This window comes from Pseudorasbora parva, chromosome 10, assembly GCF_024679245.1.
Source record: "Pseudorasbora parva isolate DD20220531a chromosome 10, ASM2467924v1, whole genome shotgun sequence".
NCBI classification, from domain to species: Eukaryota; Metazoa; Chordata; class Actinopteri; order Cypriniformes; family Gobionidae; genus Pseudorasbora; species Pseudorasbora parva.
Genome location: NC_090181.1, coordinates 16156371 through 16178355, shown reverse-complemented (window position 1 = coordinate 16178355; position 21985 = coordinate 16156371). Strand labels below are relative to the sequence as shown.

General features: G+C 37.1%; 2 protein-coding genes across 4 annotated transcripts; one reads left to right on the top strand and one right to left on the bottom strand.

Moving 5' to 3' along the window:
* Positions 1-70: 70 nt before the first annotated feature.
* On the top strand, positions 71-15539 carry LOC137091143 (epithelial cell-transforming sequence 2 oncogene-like). 3 transcript variants are annotated; one of them, XM_067455314.1, is made up of 21 exons: positions 71-515; positions 611-723; positions 813-975; positions 1117-1369; positions 1521-1624; positions 2917-3035; positions 3152-3236; positions 3330-3498; positions 7261-7389; positions 7521-7613; positions 8901-9077; positions 9174-9277; positions 9378-9500; positions 9571-9773; positions 10142-10289; positions 11498-11571; positions 11654-11810; positions 14500-14565; positions 14756-14844; positions 15025-15121; positions 15271-15506. In XM_067455314.1, exons 1-21 carry the CDS (start codon positions 336-338, stop codon positions 15376-15378), a joined length of 2754 nt encoding a protein of 917 aa, XP_067311415.1. In that variant the 5' UTR covers positions 71-335; the 3' UTR covers positions 15379-15506. The 3 variants fall into 3 exon arrangements, with proteins under 3 accessions (XP_067311415.1, XP_067311414.1, XP_067311416.1); XM_067455313.1 differs by having other exon boundaries at positions 74-515; positions 15025-15197; positions 15271-15539; XM_067455315.1 differs by lacking the exon at positions 71-515 and having other exon boundaries at positions 616-723; positions 836-975; positions 15025-15197; positions 15271-15539.
* A 175-nt stretch (positions 15540-15714) lies between these two features.
* zgc:162964 (uncharacterized protein LOC560569 homolog) lies at positions 15715-21941 on the bottom strand. Its single transcript, XM_067455316.1, has 8 exons — positions 21477-21941; positions 21044-21185; positions 20581-20721; positions 20324-20482; positions 19165-19327; positions 18885-19065; positions 17543-17815; positions 15715-17459 (listed from the first exon to the last, which is right to left on the bottom strand). Exons 1-8 carry the CDS (start codon positions 21682-21684, stop codon positions 17245-17247), a joined length of 1482 nt encoding a protein of 493 aa, XP_067311417.1. The 5' UTR covers positions 21685-21941; the 3' UTR covers positions 15715-17244.
* Positions 21942-21985: the final 44 nt, after the last annotated feature.

The following is a 21985-nucleotide window of genomic DNA, read 5'->3' as shown; positions in this document are numbered from 1 at the left end:
AGATTTACAAGAAATATGTTAAAATAATATCCGACGACGGTGATTCCGGGAGCTGCTAGAAACACGATTCGTCGTGTGAAGGAATTTGCAGAGCTTCATTTGTTATTTGGTCTCCAGGGAAACGAGTTGGTAAATGCGCTGGTTCCTGGACGTTTACTAGAGGTTTGTTTAGAACTAACGTTAATCTCCAACCGATAATAAGAAGGTATTCTCGCAGAATTCATGTTAATTATATACGTTAAATCGCATTTGCAAATATGTCTCCGTCTTTTATTTTATTTACAATCCGGGAAAGACAGAAGTTTTAGACTGTTTTAACTACTTTAACTGTTAGAATGACGTCTCTGGAATTTAGAACTTATTATAAATCAAAAAACCGCGGGAATACAGATTTTATTAATCAGTGGCAGATGAATGGAAGTGACTACAGACGCTCGAACGGGCCGAGCGACGACGGCACAAAAACCAAATTCAGTTCATGGACGCCTGTAACAAATAAAGCATGTAACCAACAGGTCTGGGGAAAAAAATATGTATTAGTTTACTTTTATTTTATATTTTTACTTATGTAATTTAGATTAAACAACATTTAATGAAAATAAATTTGCAGCTTTATCAGGAAAGAACAACTCTCATCCTCCATTGGTTTGACCTGTGGACAGACCGACAAAGAAAAGAATTTATTCGTCGCCTACTAAGAAGATGCTCCAAAACTCAGCTCAAGTAAATTCTCAGTGCATAATATCAAATCTTACATAGCATATTTCACACAGGAATTTCACTTGATACAATGACCTTGGTTATGACTTTAGGTTCACCAGTGATTGTTTGGCAGAATCAGTCCCCCTCACTCGAATGGACTTCACTGCAGTGCTGCCTCGCTTTCTGTCTCTCTACATCATGTCCTTCCTCAGTCCTCGAGACATCTGCGCTGCAGCACAGGTGTGCTGGCACTGGAGATTCCTGGCAGAGCAGGTAAGAAATGAAACAAATGTGCCTTTCATTTATTGGATACCAAGCTTTTATCTATTCCCTTACAGAATACTGCCACAAATTTTAAAGACAATGTTTTGTATATGTTTACTCAGTCACAGTGTAATCTCTGTGTGATTCTAGGATTGTCTGTGGTCTCCAAAGTGCATCCGTCTGGGCTGGTTTCTTCCCTACAGCCCATCAGATCATGAGTACGGGGCGTGGAAAAGACATTATGTGGCCTGTACTGCCAGTTTAGACATTCTGACTGCACGTGAAGCTGCAGATGTATATGGTACCGTGAATGAGAGTTTGACAGCACCAGATGAACAAGAGGATAGATGGAGAGAGCACAAGATAAGACAAACTATCAGAGAGAAAATAGCAGACCATAAAAGTAAGTGCCAGGGATTCCAGCATTGATTCCATGCCCTCATGAAATTAAATGGTTGAGGTTAGAAAGTTTTAAGTAATATAAATGATCTGAGGTTAATAATCTCATTTGGCTGATGTTCGGGTCCTCGTATTCCCTTCTGCTTTTTCCACAGAGGCTGCACTGAAGACTAGGAGAGCATGGTTAAACACGAGTAAATTGGGCACATCATCTATTCATAAGCCACTGAGTCTTACTGCTGCTCTTGTTCAGCTTGGGGTGAGACACTGACATAATTAGCTAAAAAGTGTTTATCTACTAGCATGCTATTTAAATAAAAATAAGATAAATATTTAATTAAATGGATATAATTAATAAATTAATGGATGGACACACACACACACACACACACACACACACACACGCATCAGGCATAACATTATGAGGTGAAGTGAATAACACTGATTATCTCTTCATCATAGTACCTGTTAGTGGGTGGTATATATTAGACAGCAAGTGAACATTTTGTCTTCAAAGTTGATTTGTTAGAAGCTGGAATAATGGGCAAGCGTAAGGATTTGAGGGAGTTTAACAAGCGCCAAATTGTGATGGCTAGACAACTGGGTCAGAGCATCTCCAAAACTGCAGCTCTTGTGGGGTGTTCCCGGTCTGCAATGGTCAGTATCTATCAAAAGTGGTCCAAGGAAGGAACAGTGGTGAACCGGTGACAGGGTCATGGGTGGCCAAGGCTCATTGATGCACGTGTGGCGTAAAGGCTGGCGTAAAGTCTGGTGCCTACTGCTCAAATTGCTCAAGAAGTTAATGCTGGTTCTGATAGAAAGGTGTCAGACTCAGAATACACAGTGCATCTCTGAAAGGTGTCAGACTCAGTTTGTTGCATATGGGGCCGCAGACCATTCAGGATGTCCATGTTGCCCCTTGTCCACCATTGAAAGCACCAACAGTGTGCACGTGAGCATCAGAACTGGACCACAGAGCAATGGAAGAAGGCGGCCTGGGTTGATGAATCATGCTTTCTTTCACATTAGATGGATGGCCGGGTGATTGTGCGTCGCTTGCCTACTTACATTACATCCATGTGGATGTTACTTTGACACGTACCACCTACCTAAGCGTTATTGCAGACCATGAACACCCTTTGATGGAACTGTATTCCCTGATGGCTGTGGCCTCTTGCAGCATGATAATGTACCCTGCCACAAAGCAAAATGGTCAAGGAATGGTTTGAGGAGCACTAGTTTGAGCAGTTGACTTGGCCTCCAAATTCCCCAGATCTCAATCCATTCGAGCATCTGTGGGATGTGCTGAACAAATAAGTCTGATTCATGGAGGCCCCAGCTCACAACTTACAGGACTTAAAGGATCTGCTGCTAACATCTGTGTGCCAGATACCACAGCATGTATATATGCACTAAATTATGAATAAACTTAAATTACAAATATTTTAAATCACTGATCATTTTGATTATGTTTATGTAACAGAATATTGGTCTTGAATTACATGCACAGAAAATTTACACAATGGGTAATTTCTCAATGTTTTTTCATAGGAAAAGTGTCGACTGGAAAATTCACTCTCCACTGTGGAAATAAGAGAACCATGGCTTGATTTGAGGATGAATAATACTCTTGAAAGCACATGTGCCACCAGTGTAGTGGAAACTATGAGGTCAGTAATAGCATTAGCAAAGTTTTTTCACATTTCATGCGTCATATTTAGTACCTTTTTTCCCGTCAAACAATAATAAGGGAAAACTATTCCTGAACATGCTTGTTACCTTACAGTTCACTGTTCTGCAAACCAGTCAGGTCTTCTATCTATACCCTTCCTCATTTCCTGCTTGTGTCATCCAAAGTTCCTGGATATGAAGTAAGACCCAGTTAGATAAGACTTTCAGTTGCATCTCTATCTGAATGATAAACAGTTGTTTATTAAGTGAAGAATCTTAACTTCAATTTCTAGCTGCTTCTGGCCGCGGTGCAAGTGTCTGTGGTGGTTTTACCATATGATTCACAAGGAATGACTTTGGAGGCTTTGCTCTCTCTGGTGGAAAGGGCGATCCAAGGCAGGATGATGCAAAGTCTCGGCATTCTGGTGGCAGGAAGCACAGATGAGTTGACTCTCACAGATGGTAATTTCCCTGATTAATTCAAAATTAAGTCCAGTCCTGTAATGTCTTTGAAATGGTATTAACATGGAATATTTTCCTTCTGGAATAGATTTTTTGGAAATTTCCGGAATTAACCGGTTAACTTAAGTTAGATTCTCTAACTTTATGATGGCGCTGCTGTCAAATGTAATAATTGCTCCAACGAACTGAAAAATACAAAAGTAGCTGTAAATGATGAACAAGTTATCATATTAAAACAACAAAACGCCTGAATATATATATATGTGTGTGTGTGTGTGTGTGTGTGTGTGTGTGTGTGTGTGTGTGTGTGTGTGTGTGTGTGTGTGTGTGTGTGAATATATATATACACGATTGATATATTTCAAATGTTTATTTATTTTAATTTTGATGATTCTAACTGACAACTAAGGAAAATCCAAAATTCAGTATCTCAGAAAATTAGAATATCACTTAAGACAAATAAAAGAAATAATTTTTAGAAATCTTGGCCAACTGAAAAGTATGAGCATGTACAGCACTTAATACTTAGTTGGGGCTCCTTTTGCCTGAATTACTGCAGCTATGCGGCGTGGTGGGGAGTCATTCAGTCTGTGGCACTGCTCAGGTGTTATGAGAGCCCAGGTTGCTCTGATAGTGGCCTTCAGCTCTTCTGCATTGTTGGGTCTGGTATCTCATATTTTCTAGGGGATTTAGGTCAGGCGAGTTTGCTGGCCAACTAAGAACACGGATACCATGATCCTTAAACCAGGTACTGGTTGCTTTGGCACTGTGTGCAGGTGCCAAGTCCTGTTGGAAAATGAAATCTGCATCTCCATAAAGTTGGTCAGCAGCAGGAATCATAAAGTGCTCTAAGTGAATATAAAGTGCAGTGTTCACACTTGTCATGTTTGGTTCGATTAAAACGAACCCTGGTACGATTGCTCTGTTAGTGCGGTTAATTTGAACATATGTGAACGCTGCCATCCGAACCCTGGTGCGCACCAAACAAGCGGACCAAGACCGCGGTCTTGGACCGCTTCCAAATGAACTCTGGTGCGGTTCGACTGATATATGAATGCAACATGGACCAAAGACATGTAAGCAAAACAAAAACAGGACATAATGTCACAAGATGCTACGCTACAAGTCAGCTGATTTGACGACGCAGAAAGATTGATCGGTGTATCCAAAAAGAGTAACGTTAATGTTAGAGGGTGGAGAAATGACAAGGTAAGTGCCTCATCAATATTTGGTCCGACAAGCATGTTTATAAAATGCTAGAAAAAAAGCACAAAAAACATACCTGGTTCTTCTCATCAAAGAACCTGTGTTGCCCATTAGTTGGTACAGACGACGGAACTGCCGTCTCTTTTGCAGCAGATCTTCGTTCCTACAATGAGGAAATCCTGCTGCTGTTTTGAATGTTTTGAACATTTTATAAGCTCTTCATGAGTTCTCAGCTGGTAAAAATAATGCCATATGAACACGCATATAAATGATTTTTTGTGATAAAATGATCACACTTTTAATCCAGCACACAGCATTGTTTTGAATGTGCGGTAAACAAGCACCTACGTCATATAAGCCGACCAATCAGGTTGTGACCGTCTCCCTATGCCTTTGGTTCAGTAACTAGGTTCGCTGTTAAAAATGCCAGTGTGAAAGCTAAGTGGACCAGGACTATTGTTTTAGTTTTTTTTGGTCTGGACCAAACTAAACGAACTACAAGTGTGAACGCACCCTGAAACATCCTGGTATATGACTGCATGCCATGCCAACATCCCATGATTGTGTAGCCAACAGAACTAGACTGAAAGACAATTTAAATGCCTTTGCAGGTCTTTTGAGTTAATTAGCTGATTAGAGTGTGGCACCAGGTGTATTTAATATTGAACCTTTTCACAATATTCTAATTTTCTGAGATAATGAATTTGCAGTTTTGAGTTAATTAGCTGATAAGAGTGTGGCACCATGTGTATTTAATATTGAACCTTTTCACAATATTCAAATTTTCTGAGATAATGAATTTGGGATTTTTCATCAAAATTAAAATTTGTCAAGTTTCACTTTTTGAATGGAATTAATGAAATAAATCAATTTTTTTGACGATATTCTAATTATATGACCAGCACCTGTATATATGTATATATGTATATGTATATATATATATATATATATATATATATATATATATATATATATATATATATATATATATATATATATATATATATATATATATACACATACACACACACACACTCACAAACCCCATTCCAAAAAAGTTGGGACACTCTACAAATTGTGAATATGAAAGGAATCCAATAATTTGCAAATCTCATAAACTTATATTTTATTCACAATAGAAAATAAATAATATATAAAATGTTGAAAGTGAGACATTTTAAAATGTCATGCCAAATATTGGCTCATTTTGGATTTCATGAGAGCTACACAGTTCCAGAAAAGTTGGGACAGGTAGCAATCAGAGGACGGAAAAGTTAAATGTACATATAAGAAAAGCAATAATTTGCAACTTATTAGGTCAATTGGCAACATAATTGGGTATAAAAAGAGCCTCTCAGAGTGGCAGTGTCTCACCGAAAGTCAAGATGGGCAGAGGATCACCAATTCCCCCAATGCTGTGGTGAAAAATAGTGGAACAAAATCAGAAAGGAGTTTCTCTGAGAAAAATTGCAAAGATTTTGAAGTTATCATCTACAGTGCATAATATCATCCAATGATTCAGAGAATCTGGAACAATCTCTGTGTGTAATGGTCAAGGGCAGAAAACCATACTGGATGCCCGTGATCTTCGGGCCCTTAGATGGCACTGCATCACATACAGAAATTAGGGCTAAGGAATACTTCCAGAAAACATTGTTGGTGAACACAATCCACCGTGCCATTCGCCCTTTTGGCAGCTAAAACTATAGGTCAAAAAAGAAGCCATATCTAAACATGATCCAGAAGCACAGGCGTTTTCTCTGGGCCAAGGCTCATTTAAAATGGACTGTGGAAAAGTGGAAAACATTTCCGTGGTCAGAAGAATCAAGATTTGAAGTTCTTTTAGGAAAACTTGGATGCCATGTCATCCGGACTAAAGAGGACAAGGACAACCCAAGTTGTTATCAGCGCTCAGTTCAGAAGCCTGCATCTCTGATGGTATGGGGTTGCATGAGTGCATGTGGCATGGGCAGCTTATACATCTGGAAAGGCACCATCAATGCTGAAAGGTATATCCAAGTTTTTGAACAACATATGCTCCCATCCAGACGTCGTCTCTTTCAGGGAAGACCTTGCATTTTCCAACATGACAATGCCAGACAACATACTGCATCAATTACAACATCATGGCTACGCAGAAGAAGGATCTGGGTACTGAAATGGCCAGCCTGCAGTGCTGATCTTTCACCCATAGAAAACATTTGGCGCATCATAAAGAGGAAGATGCAACAAAGGAGACCTAAGACAGTTGAGCAAGTAGAAGCCTGTATTAGACAAGAATGGAACAACATTCCTATTCCTAAACTTGAGCAACTTGTCTTCTCAGTCCCCAGATGATTGCAGAGACTGTTATAAAAAGAAGAGGGGATTCCACACAGTGGTTGTCCTAACTTTTTTGAGATGTGTTAATGCCATGAAATTTAAAAGCAATTTAATCATTTTCTCAGTTTCCCAGTAAACATTTGATATGTCATCTATGTAGTATTCTGAATAAAATATTGAAATGTGAAACTTCCATATCATTGGATTCTGTTATATATAGTGTTTTGTCCACAGGATTTAGCATTACTGAGAAGACAGTGCTGAAGCCGTGTGTGAGGGAGTTCTGGGAGAAGCTGGGTGGCTGGGTGGTTCCTGCTTCAGATGGAGGGAGTCTGAACATCTTTGCTCCCCTGGCAGCTTCTGGTAAAATTTGTCTATTTTGTCTCAGTTCAGTACTGGCTTCACATAGGCTGTAACCATTGAGATGCCATTCCATGTGACATTAATACTGTAGATATGTTTTATTCAGGATTTGTTCTGTATTGATCATTCAGTTGCAGGGATGGATCTGATGAGGAAATTGTCTGTTTTGACTGGTCTGAATGTCAGAGCTCCCACTGGAATCTGTACGGGCTCTTACCAGCACAGTGAGTTTCAGATGTCTTTGAGAGTGGGTTAATTTTTGACCTAGTACTGTATTATACTTACACATTATTTATTATTGCCATATTATAGAATAGTACAGTCATAAAACCTATGAAATAACAATCTCTGTTCATTTAACCAACTTCATGAGGTCCATCCAGGGATACTTTTTAAACAATTTTGAAGGTGTTCCCATGTATGCTGTGAACTTGTTATCTGGTTTTCATTCCTTATTCAGCCCAACTGAATAACATTATATTAATGTTTAAATAGGCCACCTATTTAAAACAAAGGCATAGTTTGATGGGGACATGTGGTTTTCACTTTACAGCCGGTGGAAAATAGGACTCGGGCAGAAATAATGTTCATGGATGCAGTTATTAACGTTACTGTAGTATGAAGCAGAGCAGGGCCGAGTGTTGTGGAGCTGAGCAAGGCCGCACACTCCATGCGAGCAACGGGACTTTTATTATGACGGGACACAGTCGCCAGCGCCATTTCTGCTTTTCCGGTCATGAGTATGAGTTAGCTATCATATTAGATACATTTAAATGTGTTTAAAATGATGTTATGATGTTATGATGTTACTCTGTGCGTGCGCTCTGCAGATGCTGTGACACTTGTTCACACTGCTAAGAGTAAAGCTTTTCTTCAGAAACCGAGGGTAACGCAGATATGACGCAATTGACAGGCGACTCTCTCAGATTCCCGGCTCCTTGGTTAAAATAGGAATTTTCTTACAATTTACAAATAGTTGGAAACATTTGGGATATTGTAAGAACTCAACTGAACAAAATATATAACACTGGCCTAGTGGTTTTTGGATATTTTACGGCAAAAATACTACATAGTGCACCTTAATTAATCTTAAAATCACATTTCATTAAATAATAAATTATAATTATTTATAAATTATTATTAATAAATGAATATTATGCAAAGTATTAACATTTTTTATAGATTTTATTTATTTTTTAATTTGTGTATTTGATTATGAAAAAAAATATAATGCATTATTAAATAAAATATATGTAACTAAAATAGAGTTCTTTATATTATATTTATATAGTATATATTTATATATTATAAAATAATATAGATTTTTAATAATACCAATACTACTACTACTAATAATAATAATAGTAATTGCATTTTATTTTATAAAAAAAATATATTTTTTATATATTCCTTTTTGTTTAATTTGCCTTTTTTTTAAGATTATGAGAAATATAAATTGAGTCAAGTATCATCTTAGTGTTTTAAAGAAGCAGTTTCTGTATTTCTGTTAGTTCTCAGTGAGTGGTCCGGGTCTGGTGAGTTTCCTCCATTGTTGTATCTGCATGAGACCCTCCTTCTGAGCTGGTGCAGACAGGCTGAATGGATAGAAGAAGCCTGTAAGGAACTGCGGAAACAGCTGGGGCCACATCTGCACTTTATGTGTCAAGAGATCAGAGGTCGCATCCTGGGTAAGTCAGAAACTAATACAAAGTCTAGAACAGTTATGTCATTTACTTCCTGTTTGTGTATTCAAATGGTTTTCTTTGTTTGCATGAACTTTACAGGTCTATTCCTCTGGGAGCATATAAAGATGCCTGTCATTTCTCTCAAATCCGAGGTCATGCAGTGTTTGGTTCATGGGCTCGTGGCCCTGATGACTCAGACTCCAGTAAGCAAAAAACAAAACAAAAAACCATTCTGTTCTTCTAAGCATTCTAAGCTTATCACTGCGTTATATTGAATTCACGGTTTTTACTGTCGTGCTGTAGGATGATCCCTTAGACTTCTTGGGACACTTTCTACTAAGGTCATCAGTCAACAGTGGTTTAAAGAACATCGATCCACATTTTCTTCCAGAAAGTGCTTCCTTCCATAATCCAGAATCCCTAAAGGTTAGTGCTAATGTTTCTATTTTAGATCCTTTTGTTTACAAGATGCCTTTCAAAATGTATCTTTTTTTAGGGTTTAAGTGATGCAGATAGACGTGGTGCTGTGTGCAAAGAGCTTTTGAATAGTGAGAAAACATACGTGAGGCAACTTCAAGCGGTGGCCACATTGTACTACACACCTCTCAGAGCGGCACTGGACTCCAACCGAGCCATCATCAGCTCTGTCAATCTCATCACCCTCTTCTGCCCTCTGCTGGACATTTTGGTGGCAAACAAGTAAAACACTGTCCACGCTCCCAAGCAGAACCTGATTTCACCAAGTGCTACATGTTCCTGGAAACAACATTCCAATCTACCAAGTTTACGGTTATTGTTAAGTTTAGGCTTACAACCAAGGTTAGGTGCTTCTACATCAGTGTTATTCAGCTATTATTTCCCTCTGATTGTAGGGATATCTTATGGTTAGGGTTACTTTTAGGGATATGGTTAGGATTACATTTTCAGACAGGAATATTGTTCCAGAATCAAAAAAATATGTTGACCCAGAAACATGTATAACTGCAAAATCTGGACATGCTGTTTCCACATAAGATTTCCTGTTTCTATTACTCTCTCATTCTCTACCCTTCACAAATGTCTTGCAGTGTTTTTCTGAAGGAGCTTACTGAGAGGTGGGAGGAGTGGGGTCCGCTGCAGTGTGTTGGGGATGTTTGTGTCAAGTTTTGCACCAAGTTAAGAGTCTACACTAACTTTTTCAACAATTATCCTACCATTCTGAGAACCATGGACAAGGTATGTTCATTTAACATTCTCATTATACTTTAAAAAAAGCAATTAATGCATACAATGACTTGAATAAACCTTTTCAGTGATAAAAATGTTTTAAATTCTAAATTAAAATGCAAGCTAAAATACAGTATTTTTTAATCAGTCAAAATTGATATCATAATGACAAAAAAAATCACCTGAAAAAAGTCTCATTAAAAGATTGCCATTCTTTCTTTACTGAGTAGTTAGTGAGTACTCATTTATGTGTTATTGTTATTCGAAGCAAAGTGGTTTTGATAAAGAATTAAGTGTCTATGTTGATGTGTCTGTTAAAATATCAGATAATTTTACATATAAAATATATTCTCTTTGATGGGAAAGTGTGTACATTTACATTGTTACAAAAATGTATTTAAAATAAATTATATTCGTTTGACCTTGCTATTCATCGAAGAATCCTGAAAACATCATGGTTAACAAAAAATGTCAAGCAGAACAAATGTTTTCAACATTGATAATAATAATTAATGTTTTATGAGCAGCAAATATTCCAATGATTTTTTGAAGGATCATGTAACACTTAAAGGAACACTCCACCGTTTTTAGAGATAGGCATTATTCAACTTCTTTCTTACATTTAGATATGTGGGCAAATGCATTTTTGTCTGGCGAAGCACTGCTACTTGGGCGCAGAGATATCACGGCTCTCATCCTCATGTCCTCCGGCTGCTGAGCAAACGCAACACAATGTGTTGCGTAATATCTCTGCCGCCAAGTAGCAGTGCTTCGCCTGTGCTTCCCCATAATATAGTCCCAAGTCAATATCTGCCTAGGAAATCACCTAGTTTTCATCTGCATCGCTATTTGTACTCGTGAATACGCAGGCCACAAGAAGTAATTAGGTGGGTGTTTTTTTTTTTTTTTTTTTTTATCACTTTTACTCGGGACATGCTAGCTGGCAACGTAGGATTCCATTCATTATGCTAAGCTAAGCTAGCGGCAACCCTGCCAAACTAAAACAATGCATGGACTGAGAAAAAAATGCATTTGCCCACATTTCTAAATGTAGGAAAGATGTTCAATAAGCCCTTTTTCTAAAAACGGTGGAGTGTTCCTTTAAGACTGAAGGAATGATGCTGAAAATACAGCTTTGCCATCAAGGAAGAAATCACATTTTAATACATATTAAAAAAATAAAATAAAAATAATATTGTATATATTGCATTTTGTAGTGTCGTGAGATGCTTCCTGTATTCCGCACCTTTCTGAAGAGACATGACCGGACTATTCCTACCAGAATGTTGAGGTACAGTTAAAGTTACAGCTCTGGTAGATTCCTGGCAAAAGAAGTTGTACAAGAGCGACTTAGCAACCTATTGTATGTCCAGTCTCCAGGAGCTGTTTCTCACACCATCTGCACGGGTGGAGGAGTATGTGATTTTGCTTCAGGCATTAACGCTACACACAACGTCTGAGCACCCAGACTACACACAGCTATCATCTGCCCTCAACTCACTGATGAATTACAGAGGCTTTCTCCACAAGGTGTGATACAAACGTGCTCAATGAATAAAAATGAACATGTGTGTTTTCACCTTGAAGCTGACCTATTATGTATTTTTTACATGTGCATATTTCTTTAGAGTGTAATCTTGCTGATTGAGTCTGAAAAAGGTCTACAGAGTTACAAAGCATAAAGTCCTCTCAAAAGGAAGTCATTCTCTATAAGCACTGTTTCTGAACTCCCTGAAACGCCATGAAACTGTTTATAGTACCTTCTGGAAGGTACACGTCACAGTATTCCTCATTTAAATAATTCCCGCCAGAGGCGCACAAAGTACACAACTTCATTACTTGACTAAAAGTAAAAGTACTACTGATCAAATATTACTCTGTTACAAGTGAAAGTTGTAAAAACAGATTTTTACTTAAGTAAAAGTACGGAAGTATTTGTTTTCAAAAGTACTTGATTATTAAAAGTAAATTTCTTTATGTCAACGCATTATTTCATAATTGTTGTATAAATGCACATTATGCCATCATGGTTTAAGCCAGTCAGGGATGCTCCATCCGACATACGACTAACTTAAACTAATTTAAATACTTATATATAAGTTACAAAGCTCTTTACAAAGCTGCTGTCACTTTAAGGCTGAATGCATGGATCCAAAACACTGATACACATCTGATATTCTCCCAACTGTTTACATTTACTTAAGACATAATCAACTTTGTTTATGTGAATACTCGACAAAATGAACATTTTGACAGCCATCTTCTTTCATTTTGCTATAAACTATAAATCAATGTTTAAAAAAATGCCGGGAAATCATTGAACTTCATGTGACCCTACAAGAGTGTTCCCTGATACGCTTTCTGCAAAAACCCAAACACCTTTTAAAGAAGAAAAAAATCATCCACTGACTTTCAAAGCTGCAACAGAAACGACTTTTGACTTGTAGTGGAGTAAAAAGTACGATATGTGTCTTTCAAAAATAGTGAAGTAAAAGTCATACGTTTTCAGAAAAAATAATACTCAATGTAAGGCTGGAAAAAGCTAGTAGATGCTGGAAATGCCTAATCGCTCTGAGAAAACAAAGGAAATTAGCATCTGAACTCATTCATACAGTTAGAGTCTCTGTCCGAGACGACATCACACTGAGTGAACCATCTATGAATGACTCTAATTTACATGCCTTTTCTTTCACATGAAACTTCCCCCAAACTACTGCTCCCCCAAACTTGAGATCACCTGAAATGCACCAGAAATCTCTTTGTTACAATGTCAATCCTCACGATACAGTATTATATGTGTTTGATATCATTTGAAATGTCTCAGTGCGACTGGTACAAATATCTCAACTCCACAGAAGTAAACTAGAACATCATGAATGTTTTAAGGGTTTAAAGATATCTTTCCTTGGTGTATGGTGGGTGTGGCTTTCAGCCATTTGGCCTCTCTTCTAATCAAGTCTATAGAACTTGATCAATGCAAATTCCTATTGTGATGGGTATGTATCTGGTTCTGGGTATTTAAGGAAATGTTGCAAAGAGCTCAGGGCTCGATACTGTACTCAGGTCAGCCCGTAATGCTGGACGTTTTAACCCATGCAGCATTATGTAACCTTGATAAGTCCGGTATACATCTCATTCTTTACTTTAGGGTATTTGATGTGAAGTATACCTTTGAATTGATTATGTAATTGGCGTTATACATTTACCTGATTGTTAATAAATTGTTATACTTTGATTGATTCTGACTTGCTCTGGAATTATTCAGGTTATGAACGGACATAATTTCAACAAAGGGTTAAACGGAATAATTAAATGTGTAGTTAAACTATTAAATATAAATGACCAAATAACCAATTGGCATTCTAACCCAAATTCTAAATTATAATTAAATGGAGTCAGATTAACGAGGAATTGGAATAAAATCCCTTTTGCCCAGCTGAAAAGACGAACGCGCAGCGACCTTCACCCGCCGATCGTTGGCCTCCATTGGGACGATTTGGGCGGCCTTACATCAAGTAAAGTACAGATACTCAAAAAGTGTACTTAAGTACAGTACTCAAGTAAATGTACTTAGTTACCGTCCACCTCCCGCCCAAGGTATACCCAAATAAGGGGCGTGGCCTGGTTGAGTTGCATTAGTAGTGTCGAAACTCGCGGTTATGGTAAGGGGTGACATTCCCGAGACATGCTCTAATCAGTTGAACAATCACAACACACTGGTCCAGCTGACCAATCAGCACATTGCACTTTTCGGAAGGAGGTGCTTCATAGAGACAGGAAATAAACATAGGCTGAATCCGAAATTCCCCTTAAAACCCTCATTCACTAATCCCTACGTTAGTCCACTAATATAGTTCATCGCTTGAAGGAGTGAATGAAAATGAGTGCATGAAGTCGGACAGCCATTGAGTGTGACCGTATAGGGTATCCAATTTGTCATTTTAGGTTTCAGGTTTTCAGAACAGGCTTTGCGGTCAACTTGCGCCCTCGATGCAAACTTTTGCCTAGCCCACACTATTGCGAGCAGACTTGTTCCCGACAGTCAAAGCGGCGTTACATCACGAAAGTGCGGACTTTTTAGCCACCAGAGGACAAGCGAAATGTTTTGGCTTCACTTGAAAGAGAAGTGCTGCAACAATGTAAAATATGTATTTAAAAAACACACAAAAAAAACGGGTTTTTAATTTTTTTTAACTGTGCTTTGTTTTTCCACTCCCAGTTGAAAAAGAGTCTGGATCGAGACTTGAGGATCATGGAGGCACAGAGCACAATTCAAAGCTGCCCAGTAAGTTGCACAGTCATCACACCCGTCATTTACGTACGAGATCAGGTTCTCACCGACGGTTAAAGGTCACGAGGCAAGTTTTATGTGCTAAAGTTAAAACAAACAAAAGTCTGTGATGGACAGCCACACACTATTGCGTTGCACTATATGTTGACCATACATGTAGTATAACATTATTTTTGTACTTTAGAATTTGTTGGAGGGGAGCAGATACTTGATCACCACACAGGATGTGGCATTACTGAGCTGCCTTAATGGAGACATTGCTTCCTCTCTCAGGTAGTACCACTGACCTGAGATCAAATGACAGAGAAACAATAGTCTCTCTGTCTACATGAAGTCAGCCTACTTTCTGTATTGGAGATGAATCGCAACAGCATTGTTTCAAGCTCAATATGTTGGAGTCTGTAGTAAATAAATACTCTTAAACTGTGATGTATTTATTCTCATTTTCCTCAGGATGTATGAGCATGTGAGAGACCTGGGATTGTTTCTGTTCAATGATGCTCTCGTGCTCACAGAGAAGAGTGTGTCAAACGTGCCATTTTGTCTGGCGGTGAATACGACTCATACCTTTCTAGCCTCTGTGGCTCTGCACTGTCTAAATCTCACAGACATCACAGATACAAAGTGTATGTTCTATATTATAATATTATGAAATATACATTAAAATATACATTTTTAACTTCTCTGTCATTTTTTCAGATGTCCGAAACGCTTTTCAGCTGGAGAGCCCAAAGCGGCAGTGGGTCTGTGCTACAGATAGAGAAGAGGACAAGATCAGGCTGCTTTCTGCTTTACGCAGTGCTATAAACGCTGCTATAACACGTAACTAAAGATGAACATAGTATTTACTACTACAAGCTACTTGATGAATGAAAAGATGGATTTCATTCCAAACCTGGTCTTTTTTATTTGTATTATTACCAAGCAAATTGAATTTGTATGATTATGACATCTGATTATGCAATTAATGCATAAATATAAAAACCTCTATTTTTATGTATACTGGATGTCTATGACCTTGTGATATTAAATATACTTTTTTCTTCATTGCTGAAACAATGCAGGAAAATTATTCATATTTCACATGCAAACTTATGTAGGGTATAAAAGCATTTATTTAAAAAAAAAAAAATTCTCAGTGTTAAAATTTTGATTGCATTGTCGGACCTCCCACATCAGTACACTCGACGCTTGCAGATATCAATGGGACACATTTTTATATTATTTATGCGCAAAAAAATACAATTAAAAAGACAAAAAACCCTCACTCTTAGACCTAGCTGCCACTTATAATTCTTGTCTGAACTGTTAGTCCAATATATTTAGTGTTTATCTACGTATACGCACAATATGTCTCCATTTTGTAGTGTGCAATATTGTGGCATCTGCATAGTTTCATATATGCTTCAGTATAATCAGGATAGACAAGCCTGCTTATGACAAACAAATACACAAAATATAATAATATGAGCACTTACTAGTAAGCCAAACAAATTTAAGAACTAGAAATTTTGGAGTCTAGTTGTAGTAGTAGTAGTAGTAGTAGTTCTGGACTTGCTTTTATGCACAAGTGTATGCACATCTACATTTATGTGCAAACATAGGCATATAACTTTCATGAGGTTAATAACATCCAAACCTCCAGTTTCAGTTCACATATAAATGAAAAAGAATCATGTTTACAATAAGATTAGGCCTTAATATAAAAAGTAAAAATTATTTCATTAATGCTTGATCTATTCAACACCCCACACAACAATATAAAACAAAAAAATCATAAACCAAAGAAATAAAGTAGTGGCCAAAAGTGATATCTGGAGAGGACTGGTTAGGAGATTTGTCTTTAATGACTCTACACGTTTGATTAAACCATACAAATATGAGGAAAATATTTTATCATTTTATTTTAAATGAGGGAAGAATAAATACTTGGTTAAGGTATTTATCTGACTAAATTATTTGGCAAAAAGGGGTAAAATACAGCTACAGGTTTTACTTTCAGCTCGCAGGAAAACATACACTGATTACAACATAATCAGTTATTAGGTAGTTATTATCAGGTTCGCTCTTGTTTTAGCATGTGTCTATAATTTCTTTGTGACAGGCTGGCCAAAAATTATGTCTGTATAATTTGGTATCTTACATTATGTTATCACAAATAACACAATTGACTAAAATCCCAACTATGCAATTTGCTTACAAAATCTCTTAATCATTTGAATAAAAGGTGAAGAAGTCAATTTTCCTAGGCCAGACATCACTTTTGGCCCCTACTATATAAGGTGAAATATAATTTTTGGATTCATAAATGGTTTTACTTTAAAGTGCTTGAATCACATCAATTAAAAAATATATGTATGTATACACCACTCCTTCATTGATTCAACATAAAAAACATAAGATATTGGAAAAAAATTACTGCTTTCTTGTATGGAAAAATATAAATTACTAAAGATCAGAGCTTACAAGATTTTGATCGTGACACCAAAACTGGATTAATTTATCTTTCAGTAAAAAAGACAGGTTGGAACACAATGCAAATACCTTTACATTAGAAGAAAACAACATTAATTATATTTTATGTTTCAACAGCACAGTACTGTGCCTCTATTGAATCAAGACTCTCGATATTTCAACGGTGGATAGTGAATGCAGCAACTGGTGTGGTGATATTTATCTGGTGTAATAAACTCTGTAATAGACTAGCTTTGGCCTCCAGAGGGAGTAGGAATTGTCAAATTTCAGAAGATGAACTCCCTGACCAGGATATTGGTGGCTGCCTGCGTAAACTTCCTCATGGCTGTCACGACGGGAAACAGGAACCACCTCATTTACCAGTGGACGTCTGCCCTGCTCTGTCGGTTTCTCACTTTCAGCGGGTGCTGTGCCTTTAATTGAGATAGTAATTTTATTTAGTTAATAATAAATATGAAATCACATTTTATTCATGCGTCTAAGAAATCCACCTTACCTTCATTTGTGTCAGTAGTAGCTTCTCCTTCATTATTGCTGCTTGTTGGAATGGTCAAGTCCTTCCACTCAAAGTACAGCCCAAAACCAATATCGTAGTAATCGGTGGCAAATTCCCAAAACAGGTGTGAGCCATCCTGATGAGTGGGCACCCGTACTGTCAACACCTCCCCATGGCCCACTCTGATCACAGACTCTTCCTCATGCATCACCTTTTCCTTAAACTCCTTAATCTGAGGCCGTGTCCACATAGACGGAGCAATGATATGTGCTTCTATATTCAAGAAAGAAAGAAGAAATTAAAGAAACAGGATAAGTAATGTGACTACTATATGCTTGAATAAACTTAATATATATATATATATATATATATATATATATATATATATATATATATATATATATATATATATATATATATATATATATATATACTATATTGTCATTTATTAGGCAAATAACAAACTGAAACAACTATATAGTCTTTATTCCTACATAACAACCATAATAATAATATTCTGTATGGGGTCCCTTGGCCTTGGGAACTGACATTCTTGCTGATGTTGTTCTTTATGTATTTTTCCACAACCTCTATTATTGACTTCCAAATAGTTTCTAGTTGGTGCCAAAGACTTTTGTGTGGTGACATTTTTTAACGACCTATCTTTGAATCCACTAAATCCCAAATTTGTTTAACAGGATTCTGTTCCAGACTTTGACTAGGGCAACTGTGACTAAAGAGCTTACACATACTGGTGGATTAGCCATCAACAAACAAGCAAAAACATTATTTTGGTAATCACCAATAATACTGTTAGTTTAGGGCAGCTGTGGCACAAACCTGACATTGGGTGGTGATCTAATCAATGAAATACGTTCATATTAATTTAGTAAAAACATTGTATTACTGTACATAAATAAAAATGATTTCATTATGTATTTGAAATATAAAAAACTCGTATAATAATGATGCACAGCAGCAAGTCATCATATAAGAATGTTTTTTGAAGGATCATGAGACACTGAAGACTGGAGTAGTGATGCTGAAAATACAGGTTTGCATCACATAAATAAATTACATATATAATATATTAAAATGGAAAACAAACCATATTAAATATTAATCATAATTCACAAAATTATTGTTTTACTGATACTGATTATAGTGTTTAACTTTTGATAAAATTAATTCAGTATTAGTAGACGCTAGGCAAGAGATAAAAAATAAAATAAAATAAAAACTTAATTATTCCCAACTTAATTATTCAAATTGTGGCGTATACTTTTCTTAGCTGCAAACAGAAAATAAAAATAGAGAACTTGCATAATTTGATAAAACATACCATCTGTTATCCCTTCTACAAACAAATTGAAGGATTTTGAGTCTGTCTGTTCCTTTTTCTCTAATGAATTTGATTGGCTTTTGGGGTTGCAGATGGCCACTGCTTCCTTTGAGACTGGAGCAAGAAGATCTTCTGAAGTTTGAGTCGCATTTGAGTCTTCCAGCTGCTTCTTTGAGGCCACCTGAAACCACACAGAAGAAACCTAAGACCAGGATGACGATCAGAAGTTTCCTTGAATCTACTCACAGACAGTCAGAAATGTTGCCAGTCGTGCTTTTACCTGCTGTAGCCGGAGGGCCTGGTGGACATATTGTTGGTAGTGCTGTTCCTGCAGCTGTCTGATGAGTAACTGCTGATCGTCTGGATTGTCTGGACACTGCTGTTTGGCATACTGCTGAAACTGCACTGCCGTTTGAGCATTCAGAACAGCCATGATCTGCTGTCTGTGCACACGGATGGTTATGAGTTAACAACACATTTACAGCAGCAGTCATCCCTACAGAAACAGAGCACTGAATCTCTGATTCATTGGTTCTTAAACAAATTTAGCACCAGTTTTCATCACTGATAATAAGAAATGTTGGTTACACTTTAATTTAAGGTGTCTTTGTTACACTGTAATTATACATTTAAGTGCTGAGTGATATTAAGTAACTATATGTACCGGCAACACTTTATTTTACAGTGTCCTTGTTAAATATGTTACATGTACTTACCATAGATCGTAATAACAGTTAATTATGCACAATTACATGCAACTAATCCTCAACCAAATCCTATAGTAAGTAGATGTTGTTAATTAATATTACTCAATACTTAAATATAAAATTACACTGTCATATCAAATGTCCTCATAATTCAAATGGCCTTAAAAACATACTAAATTATGTTTTTTTGAGAAAGTAAAAATGCAGAATGTTTCCTGTGATGGGTAGGTTTAGGGGAAGGGGCAGTGTAAGTGGATAGAAAATATGGTTTGCACGGTATAAAAACCATTACGCCTATGGAATGTCCCCATATCACAAAAACAAACGTGTGTGTATGTGTGTGTGCATGCATGTTAGTTGCATGTAATTATGCAAAATGTATAGCCATTACTATAGTAACAGCATGTAACATATGTAACAAAAACACAGTAATAAAGTGTTACTGAAATGTTTCTTGAGCACCGAATTAGAATATTAACAGATCATGAGACACTGATTCTGAAAATACAGCTTAGCCATCAGGAATAAATTACATTTTAAAATAGAAAACAATTATTTTTTTTAACTGTAATGTAATTCTGATCTGTAATGTAACTTTTTTTTTACTGTATTTTTGACCAAGTAAATACAGCCTTGGTGAGCATAAGAGATTTCCTTCAAATTCTTTATATCTGTCTCTCTGGGATTCTCAGGAAAATGAACCCATTCGTTGAATATAAGCAAGTTACTCACTTTTGCCGCTCTATTTGCACCCTCTCTGCCTCTTCTTTTCTTCTCTGTTCCTCCTCTTTTATCCTCATCTCCTCTTCTTCTCTGCGTCGTGCTTCTTCTTCCAGCCGCCGTCGCTCCTGCTCTTCTCTCTCCAGTCTGAGACGTTCTTCCTCTTCTCGTCTAAACACACACACATACAGAATAAAAAGGGCTTCCTACAAGTCTTAATAGACTACATATTGAGAACGTTCAGGCACTATAACTAATACAGAACGTACTGTCTCTTCTCTTGTTCCTCCTTCTCAATCTTATGTGATGTCACATATGGTGCAAACAGAGCACAACAGGAGTTCAGAAGCTTCACAAAGTCCTCCATGGCATCCTCTTTGGCCATGCTGCCAAGCCGTAGCCATTCTTTCCTGAGAAATGAAGTGATAAAGCATCTATAGACATTGTAGGTTTGTGCAATATGGCATCAAAGTCACCATCGTTCTTGAGCCCTTTATTTTTGAGCACCTTAAACTTCCACTTCATGCTGAATTTTATATTTTATATTAAATGTATATCTTTAATATATAATGCTATCAAATATGTGTACGTATATCATTCTACTTAAATAAATTACATTTACTCCAAGGCACAAAGAATACCAGGGTAATACATATTTTACTGTAGAATACTGAAATAATTATCCTGGCTGTATAGATTACATATACATATACATACACAATCCTACATTACCTTCTGTCGTTTCCCAGCACGTCAAAAAACCCGATTTCTGGACATGCTTCTGGGTTATAAGGGCCAAGAGTGATTTGCTTATATAGTGCAACCAAGCGGAGGTTTTCTTCATATGTTGTGTTGAAGGCTTTCCCATTCATCTCTGTGGGACAAATCATGTAGAAATCATCATGGAGAAATGACTCTTTGACAACATCTAGAAGAACCTGAATCACAATTATTTTAAATGGCAGTTTATGAATGGGTGGAGTTGTTACAATGTATATAAGCTAGGCAATGAAACAAAAGGGACCTTAGATTTGTTTTGCTAGAGATAAAGAAACTTAAAGAGACATTACTGCAGGTTGTGACGGGACAGAATAAAGTTATAAACATTTACTGGACAGAAAAGGGAAAGAGAAAGTCTAGCCTACTTCATTATCATTAACATTACCTTTAAAGAATTTCAGCGCAAGTCTGAAGAGTTCCTCTAAAGGAAACCCCCAGTTTCTCTCCAAACTCCAAGACTTCTGATTTTCTTCATTATCCTCACATGATTTATGGTCTTCCTCAGTGCTGGGTGCGTGAGTCTCGGTGTTAATACCATTTTCGCAGGTTTTATCGATCCTCTCGCTGCCATGTTCTTCTCTGTCAAACTCCATCACGTCAAGCTGTCAATACGAGCTGCTGCTGCTGTCACAGGTGGCCACGTAGCGCAGAAAACACTTCTCTTCCGTATATTCCCACCGGAAATCCCGGATATTTGTGTTATTTTCAGCTCATTGAAACTTTTCAGTTGCGTCTGTAACTGCACATACAAAACCCAAAATGTTCTCCGACGAATTTTCGCTTCAGTTTAAGAAATTTCGCTTCAGTCTAAAATGTCATTTTGACATGAACATTACCTGAGCATACGTTGGCTGACCTGACTCAAGAAGTCGTAATGATGCTAGTAAACTGAAC